Source organism: Ahaetulla prasina, chromosome 1, assembly GCF_028640845.1.
Source record: "Ahaetulla prasina isolate Xishuangbanna chromosome 1, ASM2864084v1, whole genome shotgun sequence".
In the NCBI taxonomy this organism is placed as follows: domain Eukaryota; kingdom Metazoa; phylum Chordata; class Lepidosauria; order Squamata; family Colubridae; genus Ahaetulla; species Ahaetulla prasina.
The window spans coordinates 329,502,678-329,524,003 of record NC_080539.1 but is presented as its reverse complement, the minus strand read 5'-3'; the positions used below and the strand labels follow the sequence as shown (position 1 = coordinate 329,524,003).

Here is a 21,326-nt window from a genome sequence, read left to right as displayed (position 1 = left end):
TTTCTCTTTCCCTCCCTCTCTCTCCCTCTTTCTTTCTCTCTCTCTCCCTCCCTCCCTCTCTTTCTTTCTCCCTCCCTCTTTCTTTCTCTCTCCCCCCCCTTCTCCCTCCTTCTTTCTCTTTCCCTCCCTCTCTCTCCCTCTTTCTTTCTCTCTCTCTCCCTCCCTCTCTTTCTTTCTCCCTCCCTCTTTCTCTCTCCTCCCTTTCTCCCTCCTTCTTTCTCTTTCCCTCCCTCTCTCTCCCTCTTTCTTTCTCTCTCTCTCCCTCCCTCCCTCTCTTTCTTTCTCCCTCCCTCTTTCTTTCTCTCTCCCTCCCCTTCTCCCTCTTTTTCTTTCTCTTCCCATCCTTCCCTCCCTCTCTCTCCCTCCCTCTCTCTCTCCCTCCCTCCCTCCCTCCCTCCCTCTCTCTCTCTCTCACTCCCCCTCTTTTAATTTCAGTGACAACTAGAAAAATCAGGAGGCAAGACAGAAATTTGACAGCGGCATCCAAACAAGGCTTCAGGAGTGAAGATGGAATCATAAACAAAGGGAAGAGGGAAAGAATATCGCTGCCCCTCTGGACAGGTTGCAGCCAAGAAGATGCACCACAAGACGGTCCTGGGTCTACATTATCTGGATCCCAAGATATGAATCCCCCACTTTTCCCAGCCCTAAAAACCTTGGTCACCTCCGATAAACAGCCCCCCCGAAAGATCTTAGTCGACCTTCGACCCCTCTTGGAGAATGTCATGGATCCATTGGACTCTGGGGGGAAAAAACCATCGGAGAAGCAGCCTCTGCAGGAGAGGTGTCCTCCTTCTACCTTTGGTGACTCCAGAGATGGAGGTAGCTTGGAAGGAGGAGGGGAAGATCAGGCTACTGAATTACCTGCTCATTTTCCCAAGGATCGTGAGATTCCCAGAGTTCATCTTTTCTTGCCTCCTATTGGAGCCTCCAAGCTTTCCCGGAAGAAGAGCAAGATCTCCAAAAGAACCATTTGGGCACCTCCGGGAGAATCAACACAGCTTCGGAAAATCACCTTGCCCGCCATCCAGGCTTTCCAACCAGAGCTCCAAGTGCCACTTGTCTTCTCCAAGGCTAACCTCCAGAACCATGTTCCACTCCAAGAAAAGAGACACGGAGAACCAGGAGGACCAGAAGGAGCTTCTTGGGAGCCGGTGGGCACCTTTGCACTTTGGGGGTGGTGGTGGGGCTGGCCGGTTGTGTTCCCACCAACTGGGTGTCTGGGCTGGAGGTGGGGATTCCTTGTCTGTCTTGGGGGACCTGGGCAATGCAATCGATTCAGTAGAAAGCCAACAGGGATGGTGGGAAATCCATTGCAGGTAGACCACAATTGGGGCCCCAAATTTCCATCGCTAAGCGAGACAGTTGTCGAGTGACCTTTCGGCCATTTGACGACCTTTCTTGCCACAGTTGCTAAGTGAATCACTGCAGTTGTTAAGCGAGGAAGACGGTTGTTAAGTGAATCTGGCTTCCCCATCGACTTCGCTTGCCCGAAGGTCGCAAAAGAGGATCATGTGACACACACACACACACATCCGGGGACACTGCAACCGTCGTAAATAGGAGTCACTTGCCAAGCATCTGAATTTCGATCACATGACCATGGGGATGTTGCAAGGGTTGTAACTGTGAAACATGGTCGTAAGCCAGCAGTCACAAAGTGAGCGCAACTCATTTCACGACTGCATCCCTTAGCGACAAAAGTTCCAATGACAATTGTGGTCATAAGTTGAAGATAAGTTGAGGGGCTTCTGCAAAGATGGGGGAGGGCACCTATTCTCTAAAGCAGGGGTCTCCAACCTTGGCAACTTTAAGACTTGTGGACTTCAACTCCCAGGATTCCTCAGCCAGCAAAGCTGTCTGAGGAACTCTGGGAGTTGAAGTCCACAAGTCTTAAAGTTGCCAAGGTTGGAGAGCCCGGCTCTAAAGCACCTGAAGGCTTCCTAATGGTGAGAGCAAGCGTCCAATGGAACAGAAGTTGCCTTTAGCGGCTGTGGGTGCTCCATCGTTGGATGCTTCCAGATAGCAACTGGATAGTCAACTTGTCTGAAATGGTGTAGGGCAGTGGTTCTCAACCTTTATAGTGCTGCGACCACTTTAATACAATTCCCCACGATGTGGCGACCCCAACCGTAAAATTATTTTCGTTTTGAATTTATCCCGCCTGAAGCCGTATTGGCTAGCGATCTGAACTGCTTGTGATTGCCTTGAGGACGGAGGCATTAAAGCGGAGACTCCTCCCCTATTAGAAAAGAAGAAAAGAAAAACAATAGGACAGGAACGGTAGGCACGTTTGTGCGCTTATGCACGCCCCTTATGGTCCTCTTAGGAATGGGGTGAGGTCAATAGTAGAAAGTTTTTGGTTAAAGCTATTAGGATTATGAGAAGAGACCACAGAGTCAGGTAAAGTATTCCAAGCACTGATGATTCTGTTGCAGAAGTCATATTTTCTGCAATCTAGATTAAAGCGGTTTACATTAAGTTTAAATCTATTGGTTGCCCTTGTATTATTGCAATTAAAGCTGAAGTAGTCTTTGACAGGAAGGACATTACAATAGATGATTCTGTGAGTTAAACTTAGGTCTTGTTGAAGGCGACGGAGTTCCAAGTTTTCTAAGCCTAGGATTTCAAGTCTGGTGGGATAAGGTATTTTGTTGTTTTCAGAGGAATGGAGAACTCTTCTTGTAAAATATTTCTGGACACGCTCAATTGTATTGATGTCAGAGATGTGGTGAGGGTTCCAAACAGGTGAGCTGTATTCTAGAATTGGTCTAGCAAATGTTTTATATGCTCTGGTTAGTAGTGTGGTGTTTTTGGAAAAGAAGCTACGCAAAATTAGGTTTACAACTCTTAGAGCTTTTTTTGCTATGTAGTTGCAGTGGGCTTTGGCACTTAGATCATTTGACATATTAAGTTTATCACACCTGAAGCCAGATTAGGCTAGCGATTGGGAGTGATTGCAGCTGGCTTGAGAGGGAGACATCAGAGCAAAGATTTCTCTCTTTTTTAATTCATCGCGCCTGAAGCCGAATTCGGCTAGCGATTTGAAGAGCCTGCAGCTGGCTTGTGGAGTCAATCATTGGAGCGCGATTCTTCGACTTGCAAGTATACTTCCCATATTTCCGATGGTCTTAGGCGACCCCTGGCAAATCGTCATTCGACCCCCAACGGGGTTGTGACCCACAGGTTGAGAACCGCTGGTGTAGGGTCTCCTGCTTGAGCTGGGGGTTGGACTAGAAGACCTCCGAGGTCCCTTCCAAACTCTATTCCAACTTCTATTATTCTCTGTACAGGAGGTAGAACGTTTGTGCTATGTTCTGCTACCCGTATTAAATAGCCAGTGAGAAAGGGATTGAAAACACAGAAGTCCACTTGATTTGCTAGACAAATCCTGCGGCCAACTTTCTGCTTTCCGTTTCCCCAGCCCACTGCTTCCTCACCGGATTTTCAACTTCCCACCCAACTGCTTTTGCAAAAGCTGCAGGAAACTACAACTAGTAGCAACCATCTGCTGATTGCAAAAGCCCTGCGTTCTTTGCGGGAAGAGTTGCTGGGGAGCCATGCATGTGAATCAGATCAAAGGTAAGAATCAGCCACTGCCTCCTCCTCCTCCTCTTCCTCCTCCTCCTCCTCCTCTGCCAATACCTTTCTGCAGGGGTGAAATCCAACAGGTTCTGGAGAACCAGTATTGGAAATTTTGAGCAGTTTGGAGAACTGGCAAATACCACCTCTTGCTGGCCCCAGAATGGTGTGGGAATGGGGATTTTGCAGTATTCTTCCCCTAGATTGGGGAGGGAATGGAGATTTTACAGTATCCTTCCCCTGGAGTGGGGTGGAAATGGGGATTTTGCAGTATCCTTCCCCTGGAGTGGGGTGGGAATGGGGATTTTGCAGTATCCTTCCCCTGCCACGCCCACCAAGCCACGCTCACAGAACTGGTAGTAAAAAAAATGTGGATTTCACCACTGCCTTTCTGGCACTTTTCTACAGGCTGAACAGTAATTGCATCTGTTTGCCTAAAGCAGCCATTCCAGCAGCCTCCTGTAGCCCCATCTTCCATTGATTATCCTGGACCTGTTGTTCCATCATCCACTGGCTGGCTGTCGCTGGCACCCAGTGCTCACAGGGTATATATTTTTTTTAATTATTTGAATTTATATTCTGCCCTTCTCCGAAGACTCAGGGCGGCTTACAATGCGTTAAGCAATAGTCTTCATCCATTTGTATATTATATACAAAGTCAACTTTTATTGCCCCCAACAATCTGGGTCCTCATTTTACCTACCTTATAAAGGATGGAAGGCTGAGTCAACCTTGGGCCTGGTGGGACTTGAACCTGCAGTAATTGCAAGCAGCTGTGTTAATAACAGACAGAATTAGTCCGTTGAGCCACTGAGCCGTTGAGATTTTCAATCATCCAGGTCATGGTTGTCCCAAAGGTGCTTTTCCAAAAGGCAACTGGACTTTCTTGACTTGTTTCTTTGAAAACATTTCTCTTCTCATCCAAGAAGCTTCTCCAGTTCTGATGAAGCTTCTCACGCAGGGGTGGTATTCAGTTACCTTCCCTACTGGTTTGCAAATGTCCACGCATGCGTACAGCTGTCTGTGCATGTGGTTTGCTGCAGGGCTGAAGTGCTCCCGGTTCGGACCGGATCAGTCGATCTGGTAGCAATGGCAGCAGGCGGTTCGGAGAACCGGTAGCAAAAATCCCTGCCACCCCACTTGCCCAGCTGAGCCGTGCGATCGTCAGAGCCTTTCTTTTTTTTACTTTTAAAAGCATTTTTTAAAAGGTAAAAAAGCTGAAGCCTACTAGGCAAAAAATGGGGGGTGTAGGCAAAAAATAGGGGGAGGGGGGTTCGTTTGAGAGAGAGAGAGAGAGAAAGAAAGAAAGAAAGAAAGAGAGAGAGAGAGGGAGGGAGGGAGGGAAAAGGAGAGGAAGGAAGGACTACAAACCTGGCACTAGACGCAGCTTCAGAGGATAATCCAGGGCTGGAAGGGACCTGGAGGTCATCTAGTCCAACCCTGCTCCAGCAGCACATTATTAGTGAGTTTCTGTCTTTTGATCCCCCAGTCACATGGTTACATAGCCACGCCCACCCAATCACATGATCCCCCACCAAGCCACACCCATAGAACCGGTAGGAAAGAAATTTAGATTTTACCACTGGTTTGCTGACGTGCGCACTTTTAGCGCATGCGCCCAGCCTCAGACATGTGTCTAAATAGGATGGCATATAGCCAGGGTGCATGGATGGTGCAATTTCCGCTACCGGTTCGGGCAAACCGGTCCGAACCGGCTGAATAGCACCTCTGTCCTCACGGTTCAGTGAAGAAGCTTCTTGGGAGCCAGGGGGAACCTTTGCACTTTGGGGGGCTGGCCGGTTGTGTTCCCACAAACTGGGTGTCTGGGTTGAAGGTGGGGATTCCTTGTCTATCTTGGGGGACATGGACAATGCAATGCATTCAGAAGAAAGCCAACAGGAATGGTGAGAAATCCATTGCGGACAATCCTTGACTTACAATTCAGCCCCAAATTTCCTTTGCTAAGCGAGACAGCTGCCGAGTCATCTTTCTGCCATTTTACGACCTTTCTTATTACAGTGAATCACAGCAGTTGTAAAGTGAGGAACACGGTCGTTAAGTGAACAAAGTGAACGTAAGCTTCCCCTGTGGACTTTGCTTGTCAGAAGGTCATAAAGAAGGATCACATGTCCGGGGGACAATGCAACGGTCATAAATACGAGTCCGTTGCCAAACATCTGGTTTTTGATCACATGACCATGGGGATGCTCCGTAAGTGTGAAAAAACGGTCATAAGCCAGCAGTCAAATGCCCGTATTAAGCAGCAAAATGGCTGAATTGGGCAGCAGAGTTTCAGGCTGTTTTCACTTCCATTTTCCTATTTGAGTTTAAGGTAGGAGGTAAAAGTGAAGCAGCTTCTTAGATGAGAAGCCGGCTTTGACCCCATTTAATTTATGTCCCAGCTCTGACCTGTTTCCCCCGCTCCCCCCAAGGTGTGTCATCAGTCACATTCTCCAATGAAGCAATTTCTCGAGTTGTAGAAATCACTCCCCTGAGGCCACTGTAGGTAACCGCAGAGATGGCCTTGACAGAGAGGTGGCTGGAATGTGCTTTTGTTTTGACTGAAATGCTCCCTTGCTGCAGCTGCAAAGTTCGTTTTCTCATCCCCCTTGCCTATGGCAACTTGAGAGCAGGCCATGGATGCTTTGCGAGTTGACATTCCCCACATTCGCTTAACAACCATGGAGATTCGCTTAATGACTGCTGCAAAAAAATATGGTAGGACAATTGGACGAGTGGGAGGGTGACCTGCTTAACAACTGGCATGACTTATGGCCGTAATTCCGGGCTCAATTTCCGTGGTAAATTAAAGGACTAGGCATACAGTGAAAAGAATAGGGCCAATTTTATGAATTTCCTCCTACAAATTCTCTCTTCCTCCCCCATGTTTTTTAGGGAGAAACAGAAGGACTTCCTGGAGCTTCCTCGGATTCAGTCCTGGAAATATGGCAAAACAGACATGGGAGAGAAGGCATTTTATGTCACTGATATGGAGACAGCCAAGAACAGATTAATTAGATTGATCAGGAATCACAACAGCTTTCCTCAAGGCACAGGTGTGTTACAGGTGGCCCCAGGACCTTGAACTGCTACCTTAGAAGAATCCTGCTGGATTAAAAAAAAAAACAACCCACTCCTTTCGGGGCTTGGATTCCCATAGAAACACATTCAAAAGCTGGAAAACTATCACCTGTACCCAGTTCCTGCTATCATCATCATTTAATAGCCCCATAATCCCTTGTGGTTGTGGAATCTGGGCAACTGAATGGAGCCAGCAGTGTTTAATGGCCGGATGCCCTTCCTGACGCCAATCCAGAGCTTTGTTCAGCAGATATATTCTCAGTGTGCCCAGAGACAGAAATATTTAACATAGCAGTTTCTGCTATGATGAAATATTAAAGTAATTTGGCTTTGGATGCGCTTAATCTGGAAGAATCAAACCTAAATTTCATAGAATGCTGTGGGGCAGGGTATGTGTGTGTGTTCCCAATGATAGGTAGTCCTCGACATACGACCACGACTGAGCGCCAAATTTAGGTTGCTAAGCAAGACAGGTGCTAAATGAGTTTTGCCCGAGTTTACGATCTTTCTTGCCACAGTTGTTGACTGAATCACTGTGGTTGTTCGGTTAGTAACATGGCAGCGGAGCGAATCTAGCTTCCCCATTGATTTTGCTTGTCAGGAGGTCGCAAAAGGGGGAATCACGTGACCCTGGGACACTGAAGGTTCCTAAACGCGTTGGCAGTGTCTGAGTTTTGATCACGTGACCATGGGGATGCTGCAAAGGCTGTAAATATGAAAAACAGTCATAAGCAGGGGTGGGCTGCTGGGGGTTCGGGAGAACCTCTAGCTAAGATTCTGTGCAGTTTGGAAAACCCCTAAATCCCACTCCTGGCTGGCCCCGCCCACCCCACCCCTCCCAGGAGTCCTCACGTAGCCCATTTTGGATGCAGGTAAGTGCAGGGCGCACATGGAGGCTAGGGGAAGGCAAAAAATGGGCCTACCAGAAGTTCGGGAAGACCTCCAGAGCTTGGGAAGGCCATTTTCACCCTCCCGGATGCTCGAGGGAAGCCTCCGGAGCCCAGGGAAGAGCAAAAACACGCCTGCCGCTGCAGTGCAGGAGGCTGACTAGGCCACACCCATCATGGCCACGCCCACCCAGCAATCAGGCAGGGAACCCCTTGCTAAAATTTTTGAAACCCATCCCTGGTCGCAAGTCACTTTTTTCAGGGCTGTTGTAACATCAGACGGTCACTAAACGAATGGTTGTAACTCGAGAACTACCTGTACATAAAACCAGCTGGCCTTTTGATGGTCCTGGGATGAACTCAACAGGGGAGACAGGATTGTAAAAGTGGGGAGGGCAAGCTGGTTTGGTGATTTCCCCATTAAACAGTCGTAATACATTTTTAAAAATATATTAAGAGTGAACTTGTCTCTATTCGTTTGCCCATTTTTCACACAGCTTATTTTGATGCGTTTGTTGGGATTAAAGCTGAAGGTTTTCGTTGTTTTTGTGAGGCATATTGACGGTTGCCCAATTTTCGTTTGGTTCCTTTTGCTGACTGTTTATGGCAATAAAATAGGAGGCAAAATGGAAGACGAGAAAATACAACGGCAGCCAGCAATGGATCGATGCTCCAGAGAGCATTAGTTTATTAAGAAATATGTTCCGTTCTGGGAAAGCAAGAGACGTGGGTCCTTCCGCAACCCATGTCTGCTTATGTGCTCCAAGTGTAACCGAAGAAGATATCTTCCTGAACTTTTGCTGGCTGAAGGTAATACAGCTCGTCAGCTCTGGGGGACACCCAGCGTGTGGTATGGTAGACAGACTCTCCAACCTGGGAGAAGAGAAAGGGGACAAGTCAGACAATACACAGGAAGGAAAACCAGTTTGATCCAGTGGTTAAGGGGCCAGCTTAGGAACAGGAGACGGTGAATTCTAGTCCCACTTTAGGCATGAAAACTGTTTGGGTGATCTTGGGCCAATCACCAGTATGTATGAGTTCCGCTAGATCTGTGGTCCCCAATCTTTTTGGCACCAGGGACCGGTTTCATGGAAGACAATATTTCCACAGACTGGGAGGGGGGGAAGGAGAGGAACATGCAACCTAGATCTCTCACACGCGCTGTTTCCAGGAGGACTCACACACCTGTGACAATCTAATGCCTGATGATCTGAGGTGCAGCTGAGGCGGTGATGCTAGCACTGGGGAGCAGCTGAAAATTACAGATAAAGCTTTGCTCGCTCGGCCCTGCTCAGCTCCAAGTGTATGGCCCGGTTCCTAACAGGGCATGGACTGGTACTGATCCGCGCCCCCCCTCCCCCAAGCTAGATTAATATCAGAACAGAATAACAGAATTGGAAGGGACCTTGGAGGTCTTCTAGTCCAGCCCTATACCATTTCAGACAAATGGTTGTCCAATCTCTTCTTAAAAACTTCCAGTGTTGGAGCATTCACAGCTTCTGGAGGCAAATTGTTCCACTGATTAATTGTTCCGTCAGGAAATTTCTCCTTAGTTCTAGGTTGCTTCTCTCCTTGATTAGTTTCCACCCATTGTTTCTTGTTCTACCCTCGGGTGCTTTGGAGAATAGCTTGACTCCCTCTTCTTTGTGGCAGCCCCTGAGATATTAAAAGACTGCTATCGTATCTCCCCTAGTCCTTCTTTTCATTAAACTGGCCATACCCAGTTCTTGCAACCGTTCTTCATATGTTCTAGCCTCCAGTCCCCTAATCATCTTCGTTGCTCTTCTCTGCACTCTTTCTAGAGTCTCAACATCTTTCTTCCATCATGACGACCAAAACTGGATGCAGTATTCCAAGTGTGCCTTACCAAAAGTCTTCAAAAATACCTCTGGCCACCTGGTAGAAAGAGGGTATCGAGATTTTTCCGACTGCCCCCAAATTTGTCTAGGGCCACCCAGAAGAACCCACTCATAAATGGCCCATATATTATAGCTCTGTAGGGAAAGACTTCACAAAGGGGGAGGGCAGGGGGGGGCAGGCAAGGGTTTGGGGGGGGCAAAGGAAAAAGTAGGGGTGCAACAGGCGGGAAAAAGAAATTCCTTTTATTATAAAATTTGCCACAGATTCAAACCTGCCAGCCGGGGACGTCTTTCATGATCTTGGCTTCCTCATCCAAGTTAGAACGCATGAGGCGTAGTGTCCTTCAACAAAAAGAGAGAGGGAGGGAGGGGGAGAGAGAGAGAGAGGGAGAAGTAGATAAAGAGGGAATCAGGATGATCTGGCTAACATACAGGTAGCCTCACCAGTAATTTAGCCTAGCAATTATGGTCATTAAGTTGTGACAGTTATAAAGAGGCTCATCGTATGACCCCCGACACAATTTTATGAACTCTTCCACGGTGGTCGTTAAGAGAACACAGCAGTCGTTATGTGAACGCCTGATCATTACATCACCCATTGTTCGCTATGGATTGGGTTTTGCTGTAAACTGCAAGCCAATGCCGATTTTCTTCCGGCAAATGTGTCGTAAATCACAATGATGTTGTTGACAGTGGGACACCGCAAATGGCCATAAATGCAGGCCAGATGCTGAGCGTCCAAAGTATGATCACGTGACTGCAGGGGAGAGGGGTGATGTCGGAACTTTGAAACCAGGTTGTTAGTCCCTTTTTCAGGGTCTGTTACTGCAGCAAAGAGTCGTAAGTATTGAGGGCTACCTGTCTTTAGCGAGAGAGACTGGGGCGGAATGAAGCATGCTGGGTATTCCTGCAAATGATTTCCTGCCTTTGGCCCTTACATGAAGTTATGTGGGGCTCGATTCAGTGTCAGGAAACCCGGCCCCTCTGGCCTGTAAATTTTTAACCTGCTGGGGTCCATCACAGTATATGAACTTGCACGAACGCTTCACTTTAAAAACCTCACCAAATCCTGCAACAAAGATAGTCCTTGACTTACAACCATTCGTTCAGTGACCGTCTTGTTGTGGTCCACCAGCAGCCTGCGGAGCTGTCAACGGAGTCGGACAGCGATGAGGCTGAGGTGAGGCCAGGGCCATCGGGAAGTAAGGTGCGGACTCCAGAGTCTCCAGAGGCTGACAGTAACACCAATCCTGCATGGCTTGCACTGGCTTCCTGTGGTCTTTCGGGTGCGCTTTAAGATTTTGGTCACCACCTTCAAAGCGCTCCATGGCTTAGGGCCCGGGTACTTACGGGACCGCCTGCTGTTACCTCATGCCTCCCACCGACCCGTACGCTCTCACAGAGAGGGTCTTCTCAGGGTGCCGTCCGCCAAACAATGTCGGCTGGCGGCCCCCAGGGGCAGGGCCTTCTCTGTGGGAGCTCCTACGCTCTGGAACGAACTTCCTCCTGGACTACGTCAAGTGCCTGATCTTCGGACCTTTCGCCGTGAGCTGAAAACGCACTTATTTATTCAAGCGGGACTGGCATAATATTTTTAATATTTTTAAATTTTTAACTGGGGTTTTATTATTTTTAGGGTTCATAATTTTAAATTTTAAATGTTGGCCATTTTTTCTAATATGCTCGGTTTTAAATTGTTGTTTTAATTGTATATTTTTGTGTTTTTTATCTTTTGGCTGTACACCGCCCTGAGTCCTTTGGGAGAAGGGCGGTATAAAAATTTAATAAATTTAATAAATTTAATAAATAAATAAATAAATAAATAAATAAATAAATAAATAAATAAATAAATAAATAAATAAATGCACGCATGAGAAGAGCTTCCAGAAGGCAAGAACAGCTCAAGCAAAAAGGACAACTCAAGAGTAGGGCCAAGAGATGATTGGCCCCTCCCATAAGGCTTAAAACAGACGAGCAACAGCGTTCGGGCTTGGCCGGAATACAACGTTGGTAGCTTCATCTTCTTCTTCGTCTACGTCTTGCATTTCTTTTTGTGACTTCTGAACGTTTGCCAAGAAAGGCCTTTGGCAGTTTGCCTAATTGGACCAAGGTTTGCGATAGGACTGAGGAATTTGTGTTGGGAGGAATTTGTTTTAATTTGAGTTGAACGATGCTGGGAATGAAGTAATTCTCGGCTGTTCGAATAAAGTCAGTTTGTTCTTTCACGGACTGAGTTTCCTACTACCTACTTGGGCCTGGGTCACAACACGTCTGAAGTTGTAACGGCATAGAAGAAGACCGTTTTCCACAATCATTTAACAACCATTGCCGCAGCCCAATTCACAAAGCAGCTGTTAAGTGAATCTGGCTCCCCCCCCTCCACTGTCTTTGTGTGTCAGAAGCCGGCTGGGAAGGTTACGTGACCAATGGTGGTCACATGACCCTGGGACAGTGCAACCGTCATAAATACATGCCAAGTTGCCAAATGCCCACATTCTGATCATGTGCCCTTGGGGATGATCATGTAAAAACTGGTCAGGAGTCACCTTTTTTCAATGCCGTCGTAACTTTGAATGGACACGAAATGAACGGTTGTAAGTCAAGGACCCTGTAAGGCCCAACCCGCTGCCCCTTATTCAAGAAAAGTAAAGACTCTTGAAACTTAGCATTTCAAAAGGAACCTTTTAGTGAACAGGGGTGATAGCAGGGCAAAAAGAAAGCAGGCTCTGAGGGGCCCTCAGGCCATACAGTTAGAATAAAGGAATCAGAAACCCCTCCCAACAGTCCAGTGTGGATTCAGCCAATCCACAGGTGCAAAGATGTTATTGTACACGCTGCTCTTTCTCAGGGTCACCCTCCGCCCACATGGCCCTCCCTCCCCTTACATTCCCCAAAAGGTGCGAACATTTCCAGGGCGCTTAGGCTATAAATCAATAAATTGCAGGATGCAGGATACATAGGAAAGAAAGTAATAAGTAAAGAAAGTAATTAAAGATCCCCCCTTTCCCTGAAGAAATGGCAGATACACAGAACTAATAATAATAATAACAACAACAACAACAACAACAACATAACAACAACAACAACAACAACAGAGTTGGAAGGGACCTTGGAGGTCTTCTAGTCCAACCCCCTGCCCAGGCAGGAAACCCTACACCACTTCAGACAAATGGTTATCCAACATCTTCTTAAAAACTTCCAGTGTTGGAGCATTCACAACTTCTGCAGGCAAGTTGTTCCACTGATTTATTGTTTCTCACTGTCAGGAAATTTCTCCTTAGTTCTAAATTGCATCTCTCCTTGATTAGTTTACTGGCAGACCCCCCTGTATTTGAGGAACTCAAAAGTTCCTTAGTACTTTGGAAGTGGGTGACAGTTAAGGACAAGCAATCTCATTGGGGGAGGGAGAAACCTGTTTTCTGCTTAGACCAGTGTTTTGCAAACCCTCAGTGCCTTTAAGATGGACTTCAACTCCCAGAAATCCCCAGCCAACATGACTGGCTGGGGTATTCTGGGAGTTGAAGTCTGCACATCTTAAAGTTGCTGAGGCGATAAAAGGAAGAGGGGAGGTGAAAAGTCCCTCAGCGCCCAAGCCTAGAGAGCTGAACTTACTTGCGGTCCTCCTCAGCCATCAAGAGAGGCATGACTGCTATCCTGGCTTCCGCATCCTCAAAGGCCAGCAGTCTAGAAAAGGCAGGGAAAGAGCAGGGAGGTGACATCAAAACGTGCTAAGAAAGGACAAAACTGGTTTCCAGGCCTTGTAACACGGTGGTTTCCCAATCTCAGCAACTTTAGAATATATGGACTTCAATTCTTAGCATGGCGGCTGAAGAATTCTTAATTGAAAGTCTACCCATGTTAGCTAGGGGACTCTGGGAATTGAAAGCCACACCTATTAAAGTTACCAGGGTTGGAAGAAACAGGAGACCTCATTCAGCCTTCAGTAAAGAGGAAATAAAAGTTATGGACACCATCCAGGTCTTCTGAGACCTTGGGATTTCTTATCTCCGCTTCTGGAAAATCTGAGCGTCCTCCACCTTATAAAATTAGGGGATGTCAACTCACAAAACCCCTCCCAGCATAGTTTAAGGCACCAGGATGGGAAACAGCCTACAGTGCTAAAAGGACAAATGTTTTCCCTTCAGAAAGCTTCAGATTCAAATCCTGGCATTTATAGGTTGAAGTGTTGTGACTCTGGCTCCTGAGCCTGTCGTCACGGTGGAAAATGACTCTGAAAATGATGGGGAGGAGCCGACAGGGCCTCCCTCTCCAGGACCCTCCTTTCTGGCAACGCCTCAGGTTCCAGCTGAAGGCCAGGAGGAAGGCATGTCAGAGCACCCACTAATAGGGAGTGATGAAGATCAATCTTGGATTGATCCCAGGCACCATCAGAGGGAGAGGCGTGCGCAGCAAAGGAAGGGGTGTGGAAGGGTCAGAGATTGCTGAGTCACTGAGCCACGCCCCACAGGGGATAAAAGTAGGTGGGGTTGCTCTGCAGGCTCTGTGATGGACAAAAACTGCATATCATGAGTTTCGGATAGGATAGTTTTTGGAATTAAGGCTTGGACTTTGTAAATGACTACTCTTTGAACTCTTGGTTGCTCCAGCAACGGACTACAGATACAGAGGTGATAAGAAACTTGGCAGGCATTTGGAAAGTAGCTGCCAGCACTTTTATCTGCTAAAGGGATTCAGGTCGGCTTGTAAAAATAAATTACTGGTAGACGTCATTTGCTTGTGTGTCTTCCTATATGAGGTAAGAGGGGGGGACAGAATATGAAGTGAGAAAGAAACCTGTCTGAAAAAACTGAGGAGCATAGAAAATATTGACCTATAAAAACATCCTGAGTCGATATTTGGCTTTCCTCCAAAACAACTGCAACCTTATCCAGAACACCCAGGAACATTCCTTATCCTAGTTTAGGGGGGATACATTCCTTATCCCAGTTTAAAGCAGGAACATAAGCAAGTTCATCTTTCAAAGTTCCTTCAGCATCCATAAAGGTAAAGGTAAAGGTTCCCCTTGCACATGTGCTAGTCATTTCCGACTCTAGGAGCGGTGCTCATTTCCGTTTCAAAGCCGAAGAGCCAGCGCTGTCAGAAGACGTCTCCGTGATCATGTGGCCGGCATGACTCAACGCCAAAGGAGCACGGAACGCTGTTACCTTCCCACCAAAGGTGGTCCCTATTTTTTCTACTTGCATTTTTTACGTGCTTTCGAAACTGCTAGGTTGGCCGAAGCTGGGACAAGTAACGGGAGCTCACCCCATTACGCAGCACTAGGGATTTGAACTGCTGACCTTTCGATCGACAAGCTCAGCATCTTAGCCACTGAGCCACCGCGTCCCTCCAACCATAGCATCCATAGAGGAGGCAAAACAGTCAGTTGAGTCCTGTGGATGCTACTTCCATGTGGTACTAAACTTCTCCACATAACTGTTTTCATCAGTATCTCAAAATTCTCCATATAAAACTTGATCCATTGATTAAACCTATATCACTCTCATTTTCTGCAGAACTCTCCCCGGCTTTGCATATACAGGCATCTGTCATACAACAAAAAAAAGGTTCCCTTAATCATAGATTAATGAGTAAATCACAATTAGAGGAGTGCCATGTGTACGGAAAGAAACCCAGACAAATCACTGATGGGTTAAGGCAGGGGTCTGCAAACTTGGCTCTTTTAAAACTTGTGGACTTCAACTCTCAGAGTTCCTCAGCCAGCTTTGCTGGCTGAGGAACTCTGGGAGTTGAAGTCCACAAGTCTTAAAAGAGCCAAGATTGCAGACCCCTGGGTTAAGGTACAGGTAGTCCTCAACTTACAACCACAATTGAGCCCAACATTTCTGTTGCTAAGGGAGACTGTTCTTAAGTGAGTTTTGCCCCATTTTACGGCCACTGACAGTTGTTCAGTGAATCACTGCAGTTGATAAATTCGTAACCTGGTTGTTAAGTGAATCGGGCTTCCCCACGGACTTCGCTTGTCAGGTGGTCGCAAAAGGTGATCACATACCTTGGGACACTGCAACCGTCATAAATATGAACCAGTTGCCAAACATCCAAATTTGAATGACGTGACCATGTGAAAAATGGTCATCAGTCACTTTTTTTCAGCGCCGTTGTAACTTTAGTGTAACGGTCACTAAATGAACAATTGTAAGTGGAGGACCAAAAGCAGCCTGAGAAGAGTGTCATGCATATTTTTCGGGCCCATTAAATGAAGGGAACGATTGCAAACTTACCTTCTCTCCCAGTTCCATTTGAAAAGAACGTAAGTTCCAAAAATAAAAGTCCCAAAGCCCATGGCAAGGAGGCCGTAACCTAGAAACAACAAAATGGAAGCCTCGGGTTTATTAGCAACCACCAATGACTCTAAAACAAGAAGAAAAAAAGATCTCCAAGGGTGGCTAAGCTTTCAAAGGCCACCAGGACACCTGGATTTGTTTCTTTAAACCAGAGGTCTTCAAACTTGGCAGCTTTAAGACTGTTGTGGTCCGCCAGCAGCCTGCGAAGCTGGCAGCGGAGGAACATAGGCCAAGCCTGGAGGCTGGGGAAGGCCCAGATGAGGGCTCTGCGTCGGAGGCAGAGGTGGGGCCAGGGCCATCGGGGAGTGATGTCCAGAGCCTCCAGAGGCTGACAGTAGTGAGGCAGAGGAACAGGAGGAGCCTGCACGCATGAGAAGAGCCTGCACGCATGAGAAGAGCTGCCAGAAGCCAAGAGCAGTTAAAGCAAAGAGGATGACTCAGGAGTAGGGCCAAGGCTTAAAAGACCAGCAATGACATTTGGGCTCTTTGCCGGAAAACAACGTTGATAGCTTTGTCTTGTTGCATTTGTTTTGTATCAGTGTCTTCTGAACTTTTGCCAAGAAAGGCCTTTGGCAGTTTGCCTAATTGGACCAAGGCTGGTGATAGGACTGAGGAATTGTGTTGGGAGGAATTTGCTTTAATTTAGTTGGACTACGCTGAGAATGAGTTAAATAAAGTTTGTTGTTTTTACACTGACTGAGTTTCCTACTACCCTACTTGGGCCTGGGTCACAATAAAGACTTGTGAACTTCAATTCCATAGCTGGCTGGAGAATTCTGGGAGTTGAATTCCACAAGTCTTAAAGCTGCCAAGTTTGAAGACCTCTGCTTTAGACAATTTCAGGGAGATTCCTGCTTGCTTGATTCCACGGCCACATTGCAGTGTTTCATCATGACTATTTTATAGGTAGTCCTCAACTTACAAACACAATTGAGCCCTAACCCATTTCTGTTGCTAAGTGAGACCGTTGTTAAGTGAGTTTTGCCCAATTTTCTGACCATTCGTGCCCCAGTTGTTTCAGTGAATCACTGCACTTGATAACCGAATCAGGCTTCCCCACTGACTTTGCTTATCAGAAGGTCACAAAGAGTGACCGCGTAACCCTGGGACAGTGCAACCGTCATAAATACGACCTAGCAGTCAAGTGGGCAAATTTTGATCACGTGACCACGGGAATGCTTGCAATGGTTGTAAGTCTAAAAAAGCGGTCATAAGGCACTTTTTTCAGTGCCGTCGTAACGTTGAACAGCCACTAAATGAATGGTTGTAAGTCAGAATTTTATTTTATTTTATCCTGGTTTTATTTCAATGATAACTCAAGGCCGTGAACATACTTAATGTTCCTTCCTCCTATTACACAACAACCCTTGGATGTGAATTGGGCTGAGAATGAGGGACTGGCCAAATTCACTGAGGTAAGTGGCTCACATGCTTAAAGTAGGATCAGAACTCAACTGCCTCCAAGTTTGTAGCCTGGTGTAGGAGTCTGCAAACTTGGCTCTTTTAAGACTTGTCGGAGTTGAAGTCCACAAGTCTTAAAAGAGCCAAGGTTGCAGACCCCTGGCCTGGTGTTTCAGCCGCTAGAACAAACTGGCTCCTACGTTTTCACATTGTTGTGGCTCCAGCCTCTGAACCTGGCCCCATGCCCGAAAGTGACTCTGAGAGTGAGGAGGAAGGGCCAGTAATGCTTACCTCAGGAGCACCAATTCCTTTGGCCCGGCTCCAGGAGCCAGAACCAGGACAGTCGGAGGATGTAATGAGGCCGACATCTCCTGATTCCTCCCTTCCTCAGGCTACGCCTACAGACGCAGCTGATAATCATACCAATCAAGCCTGGATCGACCCGCGCTTCAGAAAATTAGAGAGGCGGCGTCATCAAAGGGAAGGGTGGGGCAGGAGCCCCATCCCACAGGATATATAAAGAGTTTTGGGACTGCTTTCAGTTCTACAGGAAGCAAATTAGCTGAACCGTGTCGAAGTGAGCTGAAGTCTTAATCTGTTTGAACTTCTTGGCAGGCAGCTGCGTTTTCCCGGCCAAGACTGATAGGAGCCGTGTTTCCACTGGCTGAAGGCCAGCTCGTTACTCCAGAGTGAGGACGGAGACAGAACACACATCTTCTCAACCGTATCATTATCAGTCATCCCTATAGAACAGTGTTGGTGAACCTTGCAGCATGCGTGCACGCTGGAAACCGGAACAGCAGCCACACGGTGCACATTACACGCGCAGGGGAGATGATCTTCCGGTTTCCAGCATGCGCATGTACACCGGCCAGTTGGTCTTTGCGTGCACGTTTCCCAGAAACCAGTGGAAACCAGAATATCATCTTCCCCGTGCGTGCATGCGCACCAGACGGCTGCTTTTCCAGTTTCCAGTGCTTCCGCACGCATGAAAACCAGCTGGCTGGTGTGCCCAGAAGAGCAACGGGTGACAGCTCGCGTGCCTGGAGAGATGGCTCTGTGTGCCACTTCTGGCACACTCTTGCCATAGGTTCACCATCACGGCTATAAAACAAAAGCATCTATCTGTATGAACAGATCTAACCACCAAATGGCTCTTCCTTTTCCCAGCCAGCACATTTCCAAACACAGCTACCGTCTAGTCAGTAAACAGTTATCTCAGATGATGGGTATACATTCAACGAACCTGCTATGTGGAGCTGTTTCTGGCAAATATCTGGAGATATCTTGAGAATATTTCCCCTCCCCCCACCCAAAAAACCAAAAAGGTTAGGTCTTTCCTCTCAGATATATTAAGGCAATCATTCTTGCTCATCTTCAGAAGGTAAATTTGGGGGATTAGCAGGAGGCACTACATCCTGATCCAGATTAAACAATCACAACTAACACATTGAGATACTTTGAAAGGTTTATTTTGAAGTGTCACACACAGGTACTCTACAACTTACGACCACAATTCAAACCAAAGTTTCTGTTGCTAAGTGAGACAGTTGTTAAGAGAGCTTTGCTTTGCCCCATTTTATGACCTTTCTTGCTCACAGTCGTTAAGTTGATCACTGCCATTGTGAAGTGAGTAACAGGGTTGTTAACTGAACCTGGCTTCCTCATTAACCAGCCTTGTCAGAAGGTCGCAAAAGATGGATCATTTGAACCTGGGACACTGCAACCGTCATAAATATGAGTCAGTTGCCAAATGTCTGAATTTTGATCACACGGCCGTGGGGATGCTGCAATAATCATTAAGTGTGAAAAACGGTCAAAAGTCCCCTTTTTCAGCACCATTGCAACTTCGAACTGTCACCAAATGAACTGTTGTAAGTTGAGGACTACCCATATAGGAATCCAGCCTGCATAATCTGTTGAATGGGAAGGATAATAAGAGACTCTCTTCAGAAGCTGCTCTAACGGGTGATCTATGAGTTAAGTTGGTTGAAAGGCTGTGCCCCCTCCCCATTTCCTTTGGGAACCTGTGGAGAACTTCCAACTCTCACACAAGCAAAGCTGGCTGAGGAACTCTGGGAGTTGAAGTCCACAAGTCTTAAAAGAGCCAAGTTTGCAGACCCCTATCATCCAGCTGCTCAGATGCCTTGCACAACCCACCCAATCATGGTTTGTTGAATAAGCCACGACTGGCTGGGTCGACAGCAGCAGGCCTTAAGCTGCAAGAAAGACCAAGGCTTATCTTACAGGTCTGAAGACATTCTTAAGTCAGATTGAGACAAACCTTTGGGACAACCATGACCCGGGTGACTGAGAATCTCTACCGACCTTTAGCTATACAATTTGCTGGAATGGTGGGGGAAGAGTAGGAATGGATTTCAGGAGGGGGAAAAAAATTGCAGACTACAGGAACCAGAAGCACCACTCAGGTGACCCTGAGAACACAGATAAACCTCCAAGGGCTTCCACAACCCTCTAAAACAGGGATGTTCAAACTTGGCCCCTTGAAGAGTGGTGGACTTCAACTCCCAGAATTCCCCAGCCAGCAACTTGCTCATATTTATAGCTCATGCTGGCTGGGGAATTCCAGGAGTTGAAGCCCATCACTCTTCAAGGGGCCTCATTTGGACACCCCTGCTCTAAAAGGATGCAAAGGACCAGCTGTCTCCAAGGAGTATAAATCCTTCCATTCCTCACTATCCTGTCAGAGCCGAAGAAGCTTCTTGGATGAGAAGCAAAAGAAAAAAACAAGAAAGTCCAGTTGCCTCCTGAATAAATATCTTTGGGCTCAGGGATCTCCAACCTTGGCAGCTTTAAGACTTGTGGACTTCAACTCCCAGAATTCCTCAGCCAGCAAAGCAAAGCAAAGCTGGCTGAGGAATTCTGGGAATTGAAGTCCACAAGTCTTAAAGCTGCCCTGTTTGGGCTCATCTTATAGGTTTTGAACTACTATAAGTCCATGTATTTGCCATACGTTAAATAAATAAACAAACCAGGTTTAGGACGTCCTGTGAAGGGTTGGAAAAGCACGGACCCCGCATATAATAAGCCCAACGGAGGCTTATTCAAGACAGCCATCCCTTAGCTTAAGCGACGGACCGAGAGCCAGCCGCTTCCTGAAGACTCGAAGCACCCGAGTTTCAAGACCCCGTCTTCCCCATCCTCACCCGGGAGCCCCCGAAGGGGCAATCGCCTCTTATAGTCGATTGGTCCATAACCGCCCGGCGGCGGCATGTCCTGCTTCACCTTCCAGGCTCCCGCCGCCATCTTGGAAGCGGGCGGCTCTCTCCCGACCCAGCGCTTCTTTACCCCGATCTGCCGCTCGTCTCTTGCGGATGACGTCACGGGAGCGCCGCAATGAAAGGCGATCTTGGCCGAAGACTGGCGGTCACGTGACCGGGATGGGGGTGAGAAAGAAAGGAACTCGGACGGCGAGGCTGTTTGTGCGTTTGGGACCCGGAGCGCGCTTGGAAGCTGTTCCTCTTTCTATCGCCCAACGCTTTGCAGGAAAACGTTTATGATATGCAGAATGCTAGCATTGGAGGGGTTTTGCAAGGCAGCAGTCCGAGGACAGAAGGTGGCCCAACCTATTATTTGAAGGATGACAAATTAAGGATGTACTGTTAACACAGGGGACTTCAACCTTGGCAAAGCTGGCTGGGGAATTCTGGGAATGGAAGCCCACCAGGCTTAAAGTTGCCAAGGTTGTAGACCCCGGTTCTAACAGATAACAGAGTTGGAAGGGACCTTGTAGGAACCAATAAGGTTGGAAACATGGGAGAAAATCTGGGTTAGAAATGTTAAGTTTACACAAGCACAGAATTTAAGGGAAAATTTTTATAAGATGTTTTATAGATGGCACTTAGATCCCAAAAAATTATCATGTATGTATCCTGATATCCAAGCGAAATGTTGGAGGTGTGGTTGTGATGACGCTACATATTTTCATATTTGGTGGACTTGCAAGAAAATTAAGGCCTTTTGGATAAGAATTTGGTGGATTATTCAAAATGTACTGAAGAAGAAGATAAAGTTCCTGCCGCAATTTTTCCTTTTGGGAATTATAATGGATTGTACAGGGATTGAGACTAAATTGATTCTGAATTTAATAACAGCAGCAAGACTGTTGATTGGACAATACTGGAAGAAAGAAGAGGTACCTACAATAGAAGAATGGATACTGAAAGTCATTAATTTGGCTGAGATGGCTA

General features: G+C 47.1%; 2 protein-coding genes across 3 annotated transcripts; one reads left to right on the top strand and one right to left on the bottom strand.

The window, feature by feature from the left end:
• The first annotated feature begins 623 nt into the window (after positions 1-623).
• On the top strand, positions 624-8,090 carry LOC131187843 (uncharacterized). The gene is made up of 3 exons (XM_058162539.1): positions 624-1,154; positions 3,425-3,582; positions 6,478-8,090. The coding sequence occupies exons 1-3, from the start codon at positions 624-626 to the stop codon at positions 6,665-6,667; spliced, it is 879 nt and encodes a 292-aa protein (XP_058018522.1). The 3' UTR covers positions 6,668-8,090.
• Positions 8,091-8,209: 119 nt separating this feature from the next.
• Positions 8,210-20,440, bottom strand: NDUFA13 (NADH:ubiquinone oxidoreductase subunit A13). 2 transcript variants are annotated; one of them, XM_058162517.1, is made up of 5 exons: positions 20,283-20,440; positions 15,652-15,730; positions 13,022-13,093; positions 9,682-9,751; positions 8,210-8,423 (listed from the first exon to the last, which is right to left on the bottom strand). In XM_058162517.1, exons 1-5 carry the CDS (start codon positions 20,380-20,382, stop codon positions 8,304-8,306), a joined length of 441 nt encoding a protein of 146 aa, XP_058018500.1. In that variant the 5' UTR covers positions 20,383-20,440; the 3' UTR covers positions 8,210-8,303. The 2 variants fall into 2 exon arrangements, with proteins under 2 accessions (XP_058018500.1, XP_058018501.1); XM_058162518.1 differs by lacking the exon at positions 20,283-20,440 and adding an exon at positions 20,109-20,269.
• Between the last annotated feature and the right edge of the window lie 886 nt (positions 20,441-21,326).